This window comes from Felis catus, chromosome C2, assembly GCF_018350175.1.
Source record: "Felis catus isolate Fca126 chromosome C2, F.catus_Fca126_mat1.0, whole genome shotgun sequence".
NCBI classification, from domain to species: Eukaryota; Metazoa; Chordata; class Mammalia; order Carnivora; family Felidae; genus Felis; species Felis catus.
In genome coordinates this window covers 8,456,257-8,476,948 of record NC_058376.1, presented here as the reverse complement: position 1 = coordinate 8,476,948, position 20,692 = coordinate 8,456,257, and the positions used below count along the sequence as shown (strand labels likewise).

At 37.5% G+C, this 20,692-nt stretch overlaps 1 protein-coding gene across 9 annotated transcripts in view; it reads left to right on the top strand.

Moving 5' to 3' along the window:
* The window catches only part of TTC3 (tetratricopeptide repeat domain 3), a 127,935-nt gene that overhangs the window by 33,914 nt on the left and 73,329 nt on the right, over positions 1-20,692 (top strand). For all 9 annotated transcript variants that reach the window (XM_045036617.1, XM_045036614.1, XM_045036613.1 and 6 more), the window contains 7 exons: positions 953-1,007; positions 9,220-9,382; positions 10,320-10,365; positions 11,419-11,539; positions 12,652-12,715; positions 14,853-14,913; positions 17,894-17,978. In XM_045036617.1, coding sequence (XP_044892552.1) covers positions 953-1,007; positions 9,220-9,382; positions 10,320-10,365; positions 11,419-11,539; positions 12,652-12,715; positions 14,853-14,913; positions 17,894-17,978 — 595 coding nt within the window. The remainder of the gene's footprint in view (positions 1-952; positions 1,008-9,219; positions 9,383-10,319; positions 10,366-11,418; positions 11,540-12,651; positions 12,716-14,852; positions 14,914-17,893; positions 17,979-20,692) is intronic.

Sequence of the window (20,692 nt, the reverse complement as noted above, 5' to 3'; positions counted from 1 at the left end):
TCGCACTTAGACGTATAGTCTACCTGGAGTTGGTTTTTGTATTTAGTGTGAGGTAGGGTTCAGGATGGACATGGATGTCTAATTGACTCATCACTGTTTCTTAAGAATGTATGTTTTCTCCATGCACAGCAGTGCTCATCTTTGTCAAGTAGATCAGGTGACTATATGTAAGCATCTGTTTCTGATTTGTTTGTACTAATCTGTTGGTCAGGTCATCTGTCTTTAGATAGACTTTTTTTTTTTTTTTTTAAACTGTATATAGTCTGGTAGAAGCTACTGCTATCTGGCAATGTAAGTTATCTAGCTTTATTCTTCCTTGTAATCTCTTTTTGAGCCCTCTGAGCTCTCATTGGCCAGCTCTGGGTTATAGGACTACCTCAAAACTAGTCAGTGCAAAGGAGAGTGAGATTGCTGTGATTGGCTTTACAATAATTCTAATTATCACCCTCGTTTTACATGTGAGAAAGCGGGCCAGAGAGGTTAAGAACTTCCTAAATAATCCCAAATTGAGTTAGCGATTGTACTGAATTTAACTTCCATCTGTGTTTCAGTTTTCAGGCTCTGTCCGCTGCAGCTTAGCTGATGTGTGAAAGATCTGGGAATTATATTTTTGGAGATCAGAAGTCTGGCTGACACGCAAAAATAGTGCAGAAAAACCATGCAAATAATAACAAGTTTGGCATAGATGTAGATAAGATATGTGCAGGAAATAACTCCAGAAATAAGAAAAGTAGTTATTCCTGGGTAGTTGTGATTGTGACTCTGGGTGACTTTTTCCTTTTGTTTTGCTTTTCTGTATTTTCCAAATTTCCTATAATGGACATATATGGATTTTTAAAAGTTAAAAAATTATTTTAAACTAGGTTATTTTTGGAAAAGAAGTACAAATAGATACACAATATATAATGCCTTTATTAAATACATAAAAATGAATATTTATTTTTCTTTTCAGAAATGCACTTGGTGATGGAAAGAGAGCCATTATTCTAAAGAGCAATTGGACAAAGGTAGATTTCTTTTATATTTACATTCAGCAAGTAATGCCGTATAATTTTGTGAGAAATCTGTGTACAGGATGTGAATTTATATGTAAAAATGCTGGATAAAATTAATGCAGAGCTCAAGAATGTGAGAGGGAAATCTTCAGTTCCATGATCAGAAAGGATACTTCACACAACAGTGAGGTCCTGCATGTCTGAGGAGGACAGGTAGCCCATAGGAGTGTTGAGGGTCTGGAGGGTACTTGAGTGATTGAGATGTCAGTATCTGCATTTTCTGGATTGGTCAAAGACCTTCCTATGAAAAATGAAACTTAAAACCTAGAATGAATTATAGGAGACTGTCTTTACAACCTTGAGGTGAGAAAGGATTTCTTAAATAATACACAATGCACAAATCTGGGGTGGGGGAAATCTAGTACATTTGAATATATCAAACTTAAAAACTACCGTATGTCAAAAGACACCATGAATGAAACCATAGTCTGGGAGAAGATAATTTGTCATATAGATAACATATATAACTGATAGGATTTATGTCCAGAATATGCAAAGAACTACAATAAATAAGAAACCCAGTAGAAAATGGGCCAGCGAAATAGATAGGCACTTTGCAGAAGAGAAATCCTGAATGGGCAATAGAAATAAGTTATGTTTTGTTTCCTAGAAATTAAAATTGTACAGTTAGAAAAATGAAACCAAGAGAGCAGAGAGCTTCCAAACAGACCTTCATATACATGAGTAAATAAAACAATGTGGTATTATTAGGTACTTTAGATTGGCAAATTAAAGAGACCCACAGTCCCAAGTGCTGGTGCATGTGTGTACTAACAGGAACCCTCCGTAAATGGGTGGGTGAGAATTGGTTGCAGCCAACTTGGAGAGCACGATCATATGCTTATGCTGTTGTAATGATTTGATTCTAAGTGTGTGTGCCCCACAAACATTCTTGCAATATGTGCGCATGGGGAGATATACAGAGTGGTCATCGTGGTGGTGTTTTTAGTGGCACAGAACTGCAGATACCTACATATCCATTGATGAAGCAGTGATGGATGTGGTATTTTCACTTGATCAGAGTTGTAACTCTCATCTGATCTGGCCCTCTTCTTAAACACCCATTATGTCACTCCTACCCCTCTCTCCCTTGTTCACTGTGTTGACCTGTTGGTCTCCTCGCTGTTCCTTACATATGCCAGGCACTCCCAGTTTGTACTTGTTCTTCCCTCTGCCTAGAATTAGAATGCCTTTCCCCAGAGTTAGCTCTCTTATTTCCTTTCATTTTTTACTGAAAATTGTCTTCTTAGTGAAAACTTCTGGCTGTACTACTAAAATGGCAAGCCTGCCCCTGCCTAGACACTTGCTGCCCTCTTTCCCTGCTTTACTTTTTTTCTTCTTGGCATTTATCGTTATTGGACAACTCTGTGTGTTATTTTAACTGTGCTTACTGTGTGTCCTCCTATACAACGTGAGCTCAATGAGGACAGGTTTTTTTGTTTGTTTGGTTCACTCTTGAATCTAGACTGCCCGACAAGCTGCCTGGCACATAGTAAGCACTTACTAGTAAATAGTAAATATTTGTTGACTTAGTGAATGAACGAACCAAATACTAGTTTGCAGTTGGAATAAGTTAACTGGCTTACCAACATGTATAGATTTAAAAAACAGTGTTGAGGGGTGCCCGTGTGACTCAGTGGGTTAAGCATCTGACGCTTGATTTTGGCTCAGGTCATGGTCTCATGGTTGTGAGATCGAGCCCCACATCAGGCTTTGCGCTGGGCATGGAGCCTGCTTGAGATTCTCATTCTCTCTCTCTCTCTCTCTCTCTCTCTCTCTCTCTCTCTCTCTCTCTCCCCCCCCCCCGCCCCGGTCCCCTCCCCCCCTTCCCCCTCTTGCCCTTGCTCTCTCTGTCTCAAAGCATAAAAAATTAAAAAACAGTGTTGAATGAAAAAAAGCAGTAAAAGCATAATGTAGGCCAGAAAGATATCTATCAAACTCATGATAATGTTTGCTTCTGGGCAGTTAGAGAGGGAACAATGAGAGAGGGTCCAAAGAAGATTTCAGCCATATCTGTATGGTTTTATTTCTTTCATTAAAAAAAAAATGCAAAACAAATACAACAAAATCTTAGCATTTATTTCTGGGTGTTATATTGATCACTGTATTTTCCTAAACCATAAAAATACCTGACTTTAAAAAAAAATTTTTTTTGAATGTTTATTTTTGAGAGAGAGAGAGAGAGAGAGGGAGCATGAGCAGGGGAGGGGCAGAGAGCAAGGAGACACAGAGTCCAAAGCAGGCTCCAGGCTCCGAGCTGTCAGCACAGAGCCCGATGTGGGGCTCGAACTCAAAAGCCGTGGGATGATGACCTAAGCCGAAGTCAGCCGCTCAACCAACTGAGCCACCCAGGTGCCCCCTGACTTTTTTTTTAAGTGGAGCTTCAGATAAGACACAGAAAGACATGTGTTTCAGACTTCATTCTTGGCTTTTTGTTTTTAAACCAGAGTGAATATAATCATAGAATTTTAGAGTCCCCCAAGTTGTGATTCATTTGGCCAAGGAGTGTATCAGAGTCTGGGGACTGTGAAATTCCCCAGGTGGACTTCTGCATCCAAATTTTGGAGTCTGTTTTTAAATGCCTCATTTTACAGATGAAGATATTGAATTCCAGAAAGGTAAAGGGACTTTTGCACGTAAAGACAAAACTGGATTGAGAATCCAGCATTGGATTTGCTTCTGTTTTAGAGTGATCAGTTTGTTGCTATTTTTATTTCCAGTCATTGTTGTACTTGATACAGAAATTTGTTGATCACTGAACCTTCATTTGGCATGTGCTCTGTAAACACTTACAGAATGTATGGATGATAGAATTCTTAACACTGAAACCCAGACCCTGAAGTTGGTTTTCTGGAGTTACCTTTTGCTATTTCAGTCTAGTATCGATTGAAAAAAGAGTACTACAACTTCCTGAATTACATTGAAGACTGTTACGTTATAACAGTTACATTGTAGAGTGTTTATTTCTGGATTAATTTATTGAGCAGAAAATACTTTTTAAAAAAAGACTTTATTTTTTAATTTTTTTTCTATTTATTAAGACTATTTTTTTAGAGCAGATTTGGGTTCACAGCAAAATAAAGAGGAAGGTAATTTCCTATAAGTCCACACACATGCATAGCCTTCCCCATTGTCAGCCTCCCCCGTTATCAGCATCCTCCGGCTGACTGGTGCAGTTTGAGAATTGATAAATCTACACGGGTACATTATAATCACCCCAAGTCCCTAGTTTCTCTTAGTGTTCATTCCCTAAATGTTAGGCATTCTGTGGATTTGGACATAGGTATAATGACATTTATCCGTCATTATGGTTTATACAGAGTATTTTCACTCTCCCCAGTATCCTCCTGATCTGCCTGTCCATCCTCCTTTCCCTGACCCAGTCCCTGGCAACCCCTGATCCTTTTACTGTGTCCATAGATTTACCTTTTCCAGAACACAGAGTTGGGATCATACAGTGTGTAGCTTTTCTCATATTGGCTTCTTTCACTTAATAATACTCCTTTAAGTTTCTGCCATGTCTTTTCATGGCCTGATGATGCTTTTTTTTTAGTGCTGAATAATACTACCTGCCTGCATGCACCAGTTTATTTATCCATTCACCTACTGAAGGACATTTTTGTTGCTTTCAAGTTTTGGCCATTAGGAATAAAGCTGCTGTAAATATCTATGCGCAGGTTTTTTTGCGGAAACGTTTTCATCTCCTTTGGGTAAATACCAAGGAGTATGATTGCTGGATCACATGACAAGAATGTGTTTAGTTTTTTAAGGAAATGCCAAACTGTTTTTCAAAGTGGCTGTAACTTTTTGCATTCCTACGCCACAAATGAGAGTTCCTGCCTCTCCGTATCCTCAGCATTTGGTGGTGTCAGTGTCCTGAATTTTGGCCTTCCTAATAGGTGTGCAGTGGGATCTTGTTCCAATTTGCATTTCCCTAATGACATGATCTTTTCATGTGCTTATTTGCCACTGTATACCTTCCTGGATAAGGTGTCTGTTAAGATCTTTGGCCCATGTTTAAGTGGGTTTTCTTATGGTTGAATTTTTAAGAGTTCTTTGTATATTCTTGGCCCTTATCAGATGTGTCTTTGCTAAATATTTGCTCCTGGACTGTGGCCTCTCATTTTCTTGACAGCAGTTTTCAGAGAGCAGAAGTTTTTAATTTTAATTAAGTCCAGCTTATCAGTTATTTCTTTCATGATCCATGAAAAAGTTATCACCGTTTTTTGCATTTTACATTTAGGTGTGTGATTCATTTTTAGTTAATTTTTGTGGAGAGTGTAAGGTCTAGATTCATTTTTTTTTTTTTTTTGTATGTGGATGTCCCACCATCATTTGTTGAAAAGGCTCTCTTCATTGTATTGCCTTTGTTGCTTTGTCAAAGATCAGTTGACTATAATTATGTGGGTTCATTCATTTTATTTAAATAGGGTTATTTTGTGATGATTGCAAAAATATTTATATAGATGCTAAACACAAATCCTAGTAAGTATTAAAAAAATTTGGTAAGTATAGCTAGGTCATTTTTCTTTTATTTTACCAGAAAGGAGTGCTCATTGAAGGGTAGCCTAAACTGCAAAAGCAAAGGTAGACTGTACAAGGTGCATTCTGTACTTCTACTTTAGATTAACTATGAGCCTCAGTCTGTTGAGTCATGCCTCGAGGGTATAAACCTGTATAGAAGGTATTCTTTAGATTCTGTGAAGGTGAGCCATTGTTCCCCCTTCTTTCCAGATAGAGAAGACTGGTACAATGTCAACTGTCCTACACATGCTTTCAAGCTTAAGAGAGGGTACATCATTGTATCACAAAGAGTGGGAATGTTTATAGTCAACAGACATTTGTCAGTAATCCCCATGCACTGTCTTTTGATATTGTCATATAGCATACAAACCAGTAGCCTCACAGATGCCCACAAGAACCTTTTAATATTGAGGGGGTGTATTTTGTGAGTGACCAAACCTAACTCCGATTGGGCCTAAGTAATTGGTTCATGTAATTGAAAAGTCTAGGGATCAGCTTCAGGCATGGCCTGATCCAGGTCTGCATCCATTTTCTTCCTATTCTCAGTTTTGCTTTCGTGTGTTTTTTTCATTTTCAGTCTTATTTTCCTCTGTTTTCATTCTGTGTTTCTTTCGGGGTAGTAGTGTCTGTAGTGTCTAATCTGCCCCAGTTTTCATCCCATGTATTTTTCATCTTAAATGCTTTAACTTTGGAGTTTCATTTTGAGTATTTCTTACATATTTTACATCTTAATATGTTCAGTCTTTCTTTTAGCTCCTTAAGCATATAGAATATGTTTATAATAACTGTTCTAATATTCTTAACTAACACTATCATCTGTGTCATTTCTGAGTTATTTTCAGTTGACTTTTTTTTCTCTTCCTTGTAGATCACATTTTCCTTATTTGCATACCTAGTAATTTTTTATTGGACATAAGACATTGTGAATTTTACCTTGTTTGTTACTGATATTTTTGTGTATCTGTAAATATTTTTGAGCTTTGTTTTAGGATACAGTAAAGTTACTTGGAAACAGTGTAATTCTTCCGAGTCTTGATTTAAGCTTTGTTAAGTGGGACCATAGCGGTATTTAGTCAAGGGCTATCTTTTTCTTCACAGCTGGGGCAAAATTCTTCTGAGTACTCTGTTATTCTGTGAATTATGATTTTTTCCACTTTGGTTGGTGGAAACAGGAATTATTCCTGGCCCTGTGAGAGTGCTGACTGTTGGCTTTCAAGTGGTTCTTTCCTTGATTTGGGTTTTGGGAGGTTGCCTTGCATGCACATACTGACTAGTACTCAGTTGAAGTCTCAATGCAGGTGGACTGTGTGAGGATCTCTGGAGCTCTCTGTGGAGCAGTCTCCTCTCTGGTCTTCTGCCCTGTGAATTTGCACTGCCTTGGCTTTCCTGGACTGCTGGTTCTGTCTCTTGAACTGAGACTGCGGGCCCTGTCTGGGTTCCTTTGCCCTGTGCCATGGCATAGAAATTCCGTTCAGCAAGGTGGAGCAGTCATAGGGTTTATTTTGTGTGTTTCTTATGTCTCGAGGATCACTCTCTTTTGTTGCTTGGTATTCAACGTCTACAAACCTTTGTTCCATATATTTTGTCCTTGTTTGTTTTAGGCAAGAGCATAAATCCAAATCTCTGTTACTGCAGCTTGAGCAGAAGTGGTAATTAGAGCGTAGGCTCTCCTGGCTTCATTTTGAAAAGGACTTTTACCATGTAGTGGGAGCCCCAAACTGATGTCCTTAATAGCTGTTAATTCTGGTGCAAAGAGAACCTCTTTTAATATCTGTATAGAACACCTGAGGGATGCCTCAGACTGATCCCGATTGAGCCGTGTGCCCACCAGCAGATTGATCCTACAACCTGGAAAACGGTGCATTTCGATTGGCCAGGCTCCTGGATCACAGCTGCACTCTTCCCTGTTTATTGTTGAGATGGAGCGCTAGTCCCAGCCCTGCCATTACAATACAGAGTAGGGACGTGGTGGCATCCGAAAAGAGGGGCTGCTCGGCAGATGGGCAACAGGGAGTTTCTATATATGTGCTACACAATGAGGTAGTGTCAAAGAAGAGCAAAGCTTTGTACTGCAATTGGGTTCAGGAAGCTCTGAGATACCTTTAATTTAAGCTTCCTTCACATAACTTCAGCAGCGATACCTGAATAAGCTCCTTTCTCAAATGATAGACATCATAGTAGGTTTTATAGAGTTTGGGAAGAGGGCCCAGCAGCAGATGAGGACAGTTGCCGGGGGCGGGGGGGGGGGTGCGGATAAGAGAAAGAAAAGGCGCTTTCTACAAATTCAGCAGGTATGGTTTATAATCTCATAATTTCTAATGCTATGAATTTTTATGCAGTTACCTAAATTTCAAAGTTGGAATATTCCTAGGGGATAGGATTTTGGTTTTGTAGCGTATCTGAGAGATCTATCTTCATATGCCTTTTGAGGAAAAGCAGAGTTTGAGCAAATGGAATCAGAATTGGGATCTTTAATCTGAGCCTAAATAGTCTGGCTATAAAAATGCTTCAGAACTCACAGATTGGGTTGGTGCACCAGAGTAGGATTATACATATGCACCGAACCTGCATAAACAAAGGTCCTCATGGTAGTTTACAGCCTGTTTTAGTGAAAAGTTCATCTTTCTTAAAAGGGTCATTTATCTCTGATTTAGTAGTTTCTTACAGAATGTTTTTTGTAAAATGTGGAGTAAGGAGGAAAGAGCTGTGGGCCCAGAGTCAATAGGTCAGGATTCTTTGGTTTGCCTCTACACAAATGTGCCATTAGGGCAGTTTCTAGCCTCTTTCACAGGTACGTCAGTTCCCAAGTGGAGATACTGTACCTACAACAGGAGCTCAGTTTGTGAGTAGGTAGAAGAGGGGGTGGTTGAGTTAGCCCCAAGTTCGGTAATACTAGCTTTCTAGATTAAAATGTTCATCCTTGATATAGAAGATTTCCCAGAGTGCATAAATGGGGCCAGCCAGGACTGCGGTTCTATAGCAAACAAAACAAAACAGGAAGCCCCGATCATTGGAATTGAGTAGATCTATGGTTTTTGGACCTTTTCTTCAAGCCAAGAACTACACCTAGAGATAAAAAATGAAAAGCTGATTGAGAGAGGTGGATGGAAGGTCTAGCCTAGGTGTACCCCTTATCTGTAGCCACGCTCTCAGAGGGGTTGCAAAACTTCTGTATAAGCTGATTTTCCTTCCAGCTCTAAAATCTGTGTGACGTCCAAAGTGTAGAGAGTGTAAGGACTTAGAGACTATTACTGCCTTAAAAGATTTTCAAAAAAATTAAGTTACTCCTATATAATGAATGTTTTTCTGTACTTTATTTGGCACAAAATAATATATTGCATTCTTTGCTAGTAAAATATAATAAAGGTTGAATTATTTTCTTTGTGGCATAAAAATCTCTTAAGCAAACATACTGATCTCTAGTTAAAATTATTATAAATACTGTTCATTACTTTTCATTTTAGCTCATTTAAGTAATTTTATTTCCTGAGAGGTATTAACATTTTAAAAAAATTTTCATTGATAGGGTCCTAATCTAACATTTTAAGTAATTAGTTTTTAAGCAAAATATTTTTCCTTATCTATTTTCTTTAACTTAAGCATATTTTTGAGAAAAAATTAAATTTATCTTTTGGAACAGGGTCATTATCGTTATTGTGCTGCTCTTTCTATGCTGGGGGAATATGACTGGGCCCTGCAAGCAAACATAAAAGCTCAAAAACTCTGTAAAAATGACCCTGAGGGAATCAAGGATCTAATTCAGCAGCATGTAAAGTTACAAAAACAAATAGAAGACCTGCAAGGTATTTCACCTAAGATTCTTTGGTTACAGTCGAATTCCCTTTAAAACTTTTGAAGGTGGGTTTCTTGGATTAATGGAGGACCATAAATCAGTTCTCAGGTGATTTGTACTTACTTTGTTTTGCTTTCTTGGTCAAGTCACTTAAGTTTTCCATTTCTATCTGTGTAGAAGTACATTAGTGTTATATTCCATTAGGTAATTACAAATGATTTGTATCTTTTAGTTGAAACAGACAACAACAAATTATAATTTGTTCTTTTGTAGATTTTGAATAAAGTGAAGCCTTTTGAAATAAAATTGTTTAAAAATTTTTCTTCCATGGTTATAGTTACTTCCTAAAGAAAGAACCCTTCAGTAGAGTTGTTTGATATTCACACCAAGTGTGTGGCTCATTCTATAGCATGCTGACCACATATGCATATATACATCTGTATATGGATATGTACACATACCAGAAATCGGCTGTGTGGGCTAGGAATTCAAGATGTTCATTCTCTCGTTTTCTCTCCTAAGTGATTTTGCTTTCTCCAATGCCCGAAATTTCCTTACTCTATACTTTCACCATATAGGTCTTTGCTGTTTTTTCTTCTTTGGGTATTTACTGTCTTAGGAAGCTGAGCTGAGATGTTATCATCCAACTTAATGTGATTGTAAGATTGTGAGCTCCTTGAAGACAGATACCATCTCTGGTTCAGATTTATATACTGCTGCAGCTAGTCAATGATCACATGTAATGGGATGTCAAATCAGGCTGTATAACAATTTGGTGAAGCCTAAAACTAAAACTAAAAACATCTGGAAATACAAGATTATTCAGGTTTATTTTTCCAGTTCTGTAAATTTGATGCTCTGTCAGCTTAAAGGAAATTTTAAATCTCTTTAAAGTATGTGTTGCTAATCCTCTGATTACTGTGCGTGTGTGTGATTGATTTTTATAGGTCGAACACCAGCTAGGAATACAATTAAAGCTTTTTATGAAAGCAGGTGAGTTAACATCTCTCAGGTCTGTAGCTGTTACTTGGGATGGCTTTGCCTTGTAAGTTTAAGAATCACTATGTATGATGCTTTGTAGCTAATGGAAACCACGGTAAAGTTGGGGAGGGGAACGACCCGGGTTTGTGCCTTAAGATCAGGTGACCCATGAATTGTCACATTTGTTTTGTGGACTGTTTTACTGAACCATTTTCATATGTATTTATGGGAGATCTGTAGCCTAAGCCTAGGGGAAAAGAGCTGTGTAATATTACTTTCATTTCACTCTACTCATATGGGAACAGTTTTTGTAGTGACGATCCTGGCAGCAGAGAGTAGGGACAGTCTGTACCTTTAAGTCTTAGCTGCTATCCTGGAAACATCTGTCTCCAGCCTCCCAGTATCTTTTCAAAGGCTAAGACACTTTCTGTTAGAAATAAGCAACCAGGCAGATTTTAATATGCTCACAAACAAATAGCAACCTGGGTCCTACGTTTGTTACTGGGCAATTAAAAGAGATTATGCCTTTTCCTCCATGCTTTAGATATCTAAGATATCGAAGCTGTTAAATTTAAAACAGGGAGACTTACTTGAATATTAGAAACCAGAATATATTATTAAACTCTTCTTAATCTGTTTTGAGTTTTCACTACCAAATTGAAAATAACATTTATGTATAAAGCCCAATCTCAGAGGTAGATTCTTTCTAAAACAGTATTACCGTGCTTTCAAGGGAAAAAAGGTGTTAATTGCTAAAACTTGTTTCTTTGAAGGGTAACTTTTTTAAAATTCATGCTAATCAGGGGCACCTGGGTGGCTCGGTTAAGCATCCGACTATGGCTCAGGTCATGATCTTGCGGTTTGTGAGTTTGAGCCCCATATTGGGCTCACTTCACTGTTGTCAACCTGTCAGCACAGAGCCGGTTTCTCATCCTCTGTCTCCTTCTCTGCCCCTCCCCCTCTTGTGCTCTCCCCAAAATAAATAAATATTTTTAAAAATTATTTTAAAAAATGCATACTAATCAGTATAAAAAAATTTAGTATTTCTTTTATTCCCCATTTCAGGGCCTACATACCTAGTTTATCAGCACCTGCATTTAGTACTTCACTTAACTTTGTGGAAACTGAAAAAGATTCCAGAAAAACTAATCACGAAATGGCAAACGGTGGTAATCAGAATCTAAAGGTAGGTTTAGTTAAAAACTAAAATTAAAATTATTTCAAGTTTAGAAAGTCTCATGTTTTTACAATATTTTGGTGATAATGGAAGCTAAATATTTTGGTGATACAAATCCCTTTTTGCCTATTGATACCAAGAGAATGATTTTCTTTTCTTTTTTTTTTCATTTTCTTTTTTAGTAAATATTCCAACTACCTCCTTCAACTACATGAAGATGATAGTCACAGTTTCTTTTGAAATCACATTTGTGTGTTTTCAAAAATCTTTTTTTCTAAATTTCATTTTTCCTCTTGGATAAGTTCTTTTTGTATGCTTTTCCTGCTTTACATGTCTCTCAATCAAACAGCCACTTAGGAATGAGTGACAATGGGGTCTGGTGGCCATGTCACCCCACTGCGTACAGTGCTTTGGATTTTTCTTTTCCTCCCTTTCCCCTTTTGTATCTACTTGGCCTTTGGCACCACACCAGCCTGCCCACCGGCTTGTGTTGCATTGGGCCTGGGAGGCCTGCCATCCCCATCTCTGCCCGAAATATTTCTGCAGCCTCTGTGGTGCTTCCCAGCAGTGGTCCCCAGGCTTTATTCCCTGCTGTGTGCACCAGCACCCAGGCCTGATGGTTTGTGAGGGCGCCTCTAGGCCTTCCAGTCTGCCTCTGTGATCAGCGTCTATATCTCCATTTTCTTCTGAACAGTAGTATATTAAAAATTCAGCAGGTATCACCAAGTACACATTCATATTTCTTTCTAGGATTTGAGAGGAAAAAAGGAAAATAGTGTTTTGGAGTAGGTGGCTAGGAGGCATTGAAGGGAGCTTTGCCAACTCCCTGTATAGTCCTTTTATTGTTAATAATGAATATCTCAGAGGCTGTACTCAGGGAAAGAAGCATAAGGAAAGATATGATAGTATTTATTAATTACACTTACTGAACAGACTTGTTAGGCATCATGCCAGGTGTTGGAAATAGAATGGTCATCTTGTTTGTTTATTCATTTAGGCCTAATAACCAGCTGGTTATTTTAGGCACTTGGGTAGATTCTGTTCTATTTTATTATTTAGCTATTGAATTCTTTATGGCTGTATTTTTGTTTTAATCTCACTAATTTTATTTTCATGGCTAGGTGGTAGATGAAGCTTTGAAGGTAGATGATTGTGACTGTCATCCTGAATTTCTACCACCATCAAGTAAGTTTTTTCCTTATTTGTTGCTGAATTCATGTAGCGTTCCTAAACTTCCATGGCCCAACATTTGTACAAGCCTCACTTGTATTTACTTTTGTTCTTTTCTACTTTATAATATTTCTATGTTAAGAAAACATTGAATATTTACTTGAAGTCAATGCTCAGTATTTTCGTATATTTAATAAATTTAATTTTGGAAATTCATATAAGAAGCACAGAAAGGAAGGATAAAACTCTTCTTCGTCTGCTACCTAATTCCTATTAGGCCAGTAGTATCTTTCAACTTTAATTAACCACCACCAACCCCTGACCCAGGAGGCTTTTTAAACTTTTTTTTTCCTATTTGCCCTCCTACCACAGATACTGTTTATCATTTTATGTCCTGTATGTACATCTGTGCTTTGTATATATAAAAAGTTAGATTTTTCTCATCTCCTAAGAACTAATTTTCACCCTGTTAGGAGTGATGCTGAGAATGGATGCTTTAGGCTTATTTTATTATTTTAACTTGCATGTGCTTAATGTATATGTTTATTTATGCATCTAGTAAATACACATACACCCAACAGGACTCCATTTACTCGACATCATTGGGAAATGATGGGTCCAGAGAAGCAAACATTGATGCTTCACTTATTTCTCAGTCTCCCTTTATATGACCAGATTTTGTTGAAAATTATTGTAGAGTAGATCATATGCTTCCCTGCCTTTTAAAACAGAGCTTAGGAAAATACAGATATTCTTGATGGCACAAAGTTGCTTATTAGATACAGATTTTGTCTCAGACTTTCATGTGCTCCTTCCAGGATTATTGTGGTGAGATTAGTGACGTAGTTGTGATCCTGCTGCCCTCTTTTCCTTTTTCTTCTTGGTTCATTTGTTTTCTGCTTCTGGCAGCCATTTCTGTCTTTTTTCCCTGCAGTTCTGTCTGTTCTTAGACTCTGGTGCCATATACCCAGCTATTTACGACTAGCCATTCCCATTTGGTTAGCTCATTGGAGGATGATAAAGAGGGCGACTCAGGTGATTGTCTTACCTGATGTGACTCTAATAGTGCATGAAAAATCTTTGAGGACAAAACTTTTCTTTTGGAAAACACCTTTTAATTTATTGATGTTTCTTAGGCTGTTATTATCAGCACATTTTTAAGTAAATAATTTAAATACCACCTTCAGCATCTGTATTCAGTCAAAGAAATTGAGGTCCTAGTTAAGCCTACATAGATTTGCCCTAAGTTGGACAGCAGGAATCAAACTAGAACTCTTCTGCCTTTCTGGAAGCCTCTTTTGTTTTCTGAGGCCACTCAAACCACTTTGGCTCTCATCCCCTCCTTAATTCATAGGTTCTGACTTGCCTCTGCTGTCTCTCCCCAAAGCTCCCATCACATACACCCTGTCCGTATTGCCGTGCTCTCTTCCACACAACTTTGTGCATTTGCCTCCCTGCTCCGAAGTACATAGTGGTTCCTACTCTCCAGCCTGTGGGTCAAAGTCTGGACTCACACAGCTCGAGTATCGGAAGCAAAGGACCTGTGATCGCTCACTCCAGCCAGCCTTCGCAGCCCCTTTCCAACCTTCTCTTCTTATCCAACTCCCCAGATCACACAGGTTTACTTAGTGTCTCTTAAAGTGAATGTCATTCTTGAGTTTGGCCCATCCTATCCAAATTCTGCTTGCTTCTTAAAGCTAAATATGAATGCTGCATTCCCACTAACGCTTTTCCAAGACACTCAACCTGAAGTGATTTCCACTTCTATGAGTTATAAGACCAGTTAACATGGAATTAGTATGTCAATAGCAACATGCCATATCTTCTTTTCTAAAAGTGATTGTCGTGTAATCCTGGTGACTGTTTTTTCTTCCCATCTGATTGTAAACTACCTGAGAAGAGGAACTGTGGCCTTTATCTCTCTGTATCTACTGTAGGCCTAAATAATATCATTGTAATTTATGTTCACAATAATTTTATAGCATATACAGACAAACATCATAGCTGTTTCTTTACCTGTTTGTAGTTTCACTCACATAAAACATTGCTTGCTTTGCTTTCTTATTCCAATGTACATAGTTTTAGTTGATTTGCTTTCAGGCTTGTTGATTGTTGTGTACAGATTTCGGGAACAAATACTTTGTATTCACAGGTCAGCCTCCAAAATATAAAGGAAAACAAAAATCTCGAAACAATGAATTGGAGAAGTTCAGGTATGTTGTTTATCTAGGTTTTTTTTCCCCCTTAAATATCCTCCTCTTAAGAAAAAAGAAAAAGGGGAGGGGGGTATGTCTCTTTCAAGTAGTAGCTATGATGAGTACTAAAATGCCTTTCAAATATCAAAGGCATGTCTTTAGGAGAGTGTCATATTTGGCTAAAATATTAATCCTGAATGTTAGTAATGTCTGAAAGGCATATAATATGAGATATAGCAGTGTTAATTCTTAGAAATCTCAAAATACATGCTCATGAGAAGAAAAAAGAAGTATGAAGTGAAAATTACCTCTTCTCCCTGCTCACCTAATTTCACCTTTCCCACAATTGCTTCTCTCATGGCTTCCTTTAGGTACTCATTGTTAACAAGTTCTTGGCCACCTGGAAGCTTACTCTGCATACACAGGCATGGGTGTGTGTATATTCAGGGGCCCTTTTGAGCAGCTGTCATTAGAGGAAAGTGTTCACTAATAAAGTGACTACATATAAAGTGAGTTCTACCAAACATCCCCTTCCCCGAATTAACAATAGGAACTCTTGCCACCTATCTTTACAATTAACCCACCATTGCCTGCAAAGATACAGATTCATTGCAGAGTGAGTGAACTTGTAAATCTTGCAATGGATACAGAAGTTCATGAAGTCAGTGAAAGTGATGCTGGAGACCCTGCAAAAGCATTTCTGCCAAAGGTACACCAGCTGTTGGCTTTCTCTTCATTTAAGGCTGATTCCTTGACAGATGTTTCAAGAAGGATTTGAATATCAAAGCAAGAGAATCTTTTCTATTGGCTCAATCTCTGTTGAGCTAATAGAGAAATTAGTAAAGCCCCATTAAAAAAAGGTGATCATTTTTTAATGCTGCTACAAAATTTAATTTAAAGCAAGGGCATAGATACTATGTTATTCTCTTATTCTGTAAGAAAATCCTGAGTCCTCCCCTCCCCCCTTCCCCAACCCTCAAAAGAAACCAAAAACATACAGGGACATTCTTTGAATGCATGGTTATAATTTAAACTGTTCTGCTAAAGATAAATGTTTTTTTTATAGTTTGTTTTTGTTTTCAAATTGAAGTCTTCTTATTTGATTATGTCCATTTCATGGGGTTATTTAATGATTAAGTAGGAGAGCCACATGAAACATTTAGAGCCCTGGAACATGGTAAATGCTCAGTTTACCTTAACTATCAATATTGTTTTTACCATCATTTTCATTGTTGTTAAGACCATTCTGGCCTATATCTTGCTTTTTTATCTCTTTCAAATATCTTGCATACCTTCACACATCAGATCATGGAGATCTACATCCTTCATTTTTATGGCTGCAGGATATTTCACAGTATAGATGTCTATTTGAAGAAGAAATTTCTAGAGTGGAATTGCTCTGTCATAGGGAATGTGTAATTTTAACTTAGATACTGCCAAATTGTCCTAGAAAATGAGTACCGTTCAGCATTCCTACTGAGCTGTGGGAGGGTGTGTGTGTATGTGTGTGTGTGTGTGTGTGTGTGTGTGTGTGTGTGTGTGTGTGTGTGTGTATATGTAGTCTCTGTCCTCCGTTCTTGGCTTAGAGCACCTAGGATCCTTGGAACTTTTGGAGTGAAAAGAGTATCTTTCGTTAGTCCTAACGGGCTCCTCTCTACCTTACCTGAGTTTAAACTGAGATGACTTAAGGCTGGGCCCCTACCTGCAGGATTGGGGTTGGTCACCAGAAAGAGCAAGAATGTGATTGGAGGGTTGGAACTCTCTGCTCTACCCTCTGGTCTCCAAGAAGGGGATGAGAGCAGGAAATTGAGTTCAGTCACCAATGACTAGTAATATAATCATTCATACTTATGTAATAATAACCTTAATAGAAGCCTTTAAAACCACTGGGGCTCAGGGAGCTTCTTCTGGGTTGCTGAATACATGGAGATGCTGAGAAAGTGGCATGGGGTGGCGTACCTTCCTGTGCATCTCTTCCGTTGGCCATTGTGAGTTACAGCTTTTGTGATAAGCTAATAATGATAAGTAAAGCACTTTTCTGAGTTCTGTGAGTCATTCTAGGGAATTGTTGAACCTGAGGGAGGGTCACAGAAACCTCTTGAGTTTGTAGTCTGCCAGGCAGTAGAGGGTAGCATGAACGCCTCCTTGTGGCTGACAGTATGGGGAAGGGCATTGTGTCTGAAGTGGGATCAGTTTTGTGGGACTGAGCCTTTGACCTGTGGGGCCTGTGTTAACTCCAGAGTTTGTGTCAAAATGGAATTGAATTACTGAACACTCCGTGCTGGAGAATTGGTAGGGAAAAATGACAACTATTTAGTGTCAGAAAACACTACCCAGAGTACCTGAATCTTCTTTACCCTCAGCAGCATTTGAAATCAGACTTTCTGAAACAGTTGTCATATTATTAGATTTTCCTATGAGATGAAGCATCTTTGCAATGTTTAATGGGCACATTTCTTGTTTCAAGCTATGTTGTTATTGATGACTGTAGATTTGTAATAACTTTTGATGATCATAAATCTCCCCAATTTCTTTTTTTTTTTTTAAGTTCTTCCGTGTCATCTTTATAATCAATTCTTCTGGTCCCCCTCCACCTCCAGTTTTATAGGGATTTTATTGAGATGTCATTGTATTTAGAGATTAATTTGGGGAGAATTGCCCTCTTGGTAATAATATTTCTATGTAGGAATTTGTGACTTTCCATTTATTCAGTGTTTGAAATGACCTTCACATGGAGATGAGAAGGATAGGATAGGGAATATCTTCAATAATGCTGTAATCATGTTGTATGGTGACAAGTGGTAAGCACACTTACCGTGGTGAGCATTGTGTAATGTATAGAATTGTTAAATCACCATGTTGTATGCCTGAAACTAATATAACATTGTATATCACTTTTACTTCAGTTTTTAAAAAATGACTTTTAGTAAATACTCTTTTCTTTCTATAAGCAGGAGTGTTTTATTTTAAAACAACTCAAAACACTTTTCTCTTTTAGTTCTACTTCACAGGGGAGTTTACCAGTAGATTTGAAAAACATCTTGGAAAAACAGTTTTCTAAATCTTCCAGAGCTGCACACCAGGTAAAGGAAAAGGCTTATTTCTAATTTAAAAAAGCAAAGTCTTTGAACAAAATATTTTTCGTATAAATTAAGTCTAACATACATCTCTAAGATGTATTTTTTATAATTTAAGTTACGGACATATAATTTTCTATATGACTGCTAAGAAACAAAACTATCACTAATTTAGATATTAACTTGCTAAAGCAGATTTTTTTAATGTTTATTTATTTTGGGAGAGACAGCAAGGGGGAGGGACAGAATCAAGCAGGCACCGCGCTGTCAGCACAGAGTCTGACACAGGGTTCGACTTCATGAACTATGAGATTATGACCTGAGCCAAAATCAAGAGTCCGATACATAACTGACTGAGCCACTCAGGCACCCAAACTTGATAATTACTTTAACCAGAAATTGTCAACTAATGGTTGACACTGAAAAATTGTTTGGTTCCCAAAGATTTAAAGATTTGGGATTCTTTGCTTTCCAAAGTTTTAACTTTTAAGATAATATTTTAAGATTTAAATTATTTTGAAAGGTTTAAGTGCTTGCAGTTTTATTATGCCTACCTGAAAGCTGTCAAAGAGCGAACTTTTTATTCATTGAATGATTTAACCATAATCAGATAACTTTATGTATAAAATTCTTTCTATGGTATTTAGTAAGTAATTTTAAAATATACATTAAGATGGGGCCCCTGGGTGGCTCATTCGGTTAAGTGTCCAATTTTGGCTCAGGTCATGATCTCACAGTTCATGAGTTCAAGCCCTGCATTGAGCTCTGTGCTGACAGCTTGGAGCCTGGAGACTGTTCCAGATTCTGTGTTTCCCTCTCTGTCTCTCTGCCCTTCCCCCACTCGCACTCTCTCTCTCTCAAAAATAAACACTTTTAAGAAATTTAAAAAATAATAAAAAAATAAACATTAAGGGGGAAAAATGATTAGGCAGAGCACAGAGGATTTTTAGGGCAGTGAGAATTTTCTGTATGATATCATAATGATAGTTCTATGTCCTTATACATTTGTCCAAACCCATAGAATGTACAACACGAGGAGTGTATCCTGTGGTAAACTATAGACTTTGGATGATTAAGATGTGTGAGTGTAGTTGTTTGGTGAAAAATATACTATTCTGAGTTAAAGAAGATATGGTATACATACAGTGGAGTATTCTTAAAAAAAGCATAAAATCTTGCCATTCTTAAAACATGGATGGACCTAGACCAGATTTCATTAAGTGAAAAAGAGAAAGTTAAATACCGTGTGATTTCACTTCTGTGTGGAATCTAAAAACAAAACAAGTGAACAAACACACACACAACATACAAAAACAGAAACAGTCCCATAAATCCGGAGAAGAAACTGGTGGTTGCCAGAGGGGAGAGGGTGGGAGGATGGGTAAACTATGTGAAGGGGATTAAGAAGTTCAAACTCCCAGTTATGAAATAAATAACCATGTGATGAAAAGTATAGCATAGAGAATATAATCAATAATATTGTAATAACTGGATTGTGACAGATGGTAACTACACTTATTGTGGTGAGCACTGCATAATGTTAAGCATTGTGGAATCACTGTGTTGTATCTCTGAATTTAGTATAACATATGCTTATTATACTTCAATAAAAAAATAGATATGTAAAATACACCATTCTGATGAGTGATAGTGGGGTGTACATTTGAGGAGGCAAGGGGTATAATGGAAATTTCTGTACCTCCTCAGTTTTGTTGTAAACCGAAAACTAAGAGAAAAAGTCTTCTAAAAAAATGCAAGGAGTATAGCTAAAAGATAACTTTGAAGGAAATTTATCAAGCTAAACGTATGTATGAAAAGAACAAAAACTTTTAAATTAATGAAGCAGTTATTCCAGGAGCTAGGAAAAAAGAAAGGCAGCAAATAAACCCAAAGAAAGGAGAAGGAAGGAAATAATAAAGACTGAAGTAGAAAATGATGAAATGGAAACAGACATGTAGTGGAAGAATTCACAGAGATAACCATAGATTCTTTGTCAGTATAAATAAAATTTATACACTGGTATTGAAACTGATTGAGGAAGAAGAAAAGAAGACATCATAAGACAATTTCAAGAATGAACAAGGATACATTACTACAGATCCTTGAATATTACAAATACATCAAAATACTATTATAAATGACATCATACCAAGAAATTTGAAAGCGTATATAGATGAAATGGATAAATTCCTAGAAAAATCCCAACTTACAAAAATTGATTCAAGAAGAGATAAAAACCTTGATGCAATCCAGAATTCATGAAACCTTGGCCAGTGACTATTCCAGTCACTGAACACTTATAGATTATGTAGTACTAAATGAAAGATGATCTTTTTTGGGTAAATGTGATTCATATGCATCTGCTCTGGTCATCCAGTTCTTTATGTAGACATAGTTTTATTTCTTCTAAAATAGAATATTGGAGGGGCGCCTGGGTGGCGCAGTCGGTTAAGCGTCCGACTTCAACCAGGTCACGATCTCGCGGTCCGGGAGTTCGAGCCCCGCGTCAGGCTCTGGGCTGATGGCTCAGAGCCTGGAGCCTGTTTCCGATTCTGTGTCTCCCTCTCTCTCTGCCCCTCCCCCGTTCATGCTCTGTCTCTCTCTGTCCCAAAAATAAATAAACGTTGAAAAAAAAATTTTTTTTAATAAAAAAATAAAATAGAATATTGGATTTAAATTTCACTCTTTTTTTAAAAAAAAATTTTTTTTAAATAAAAAAA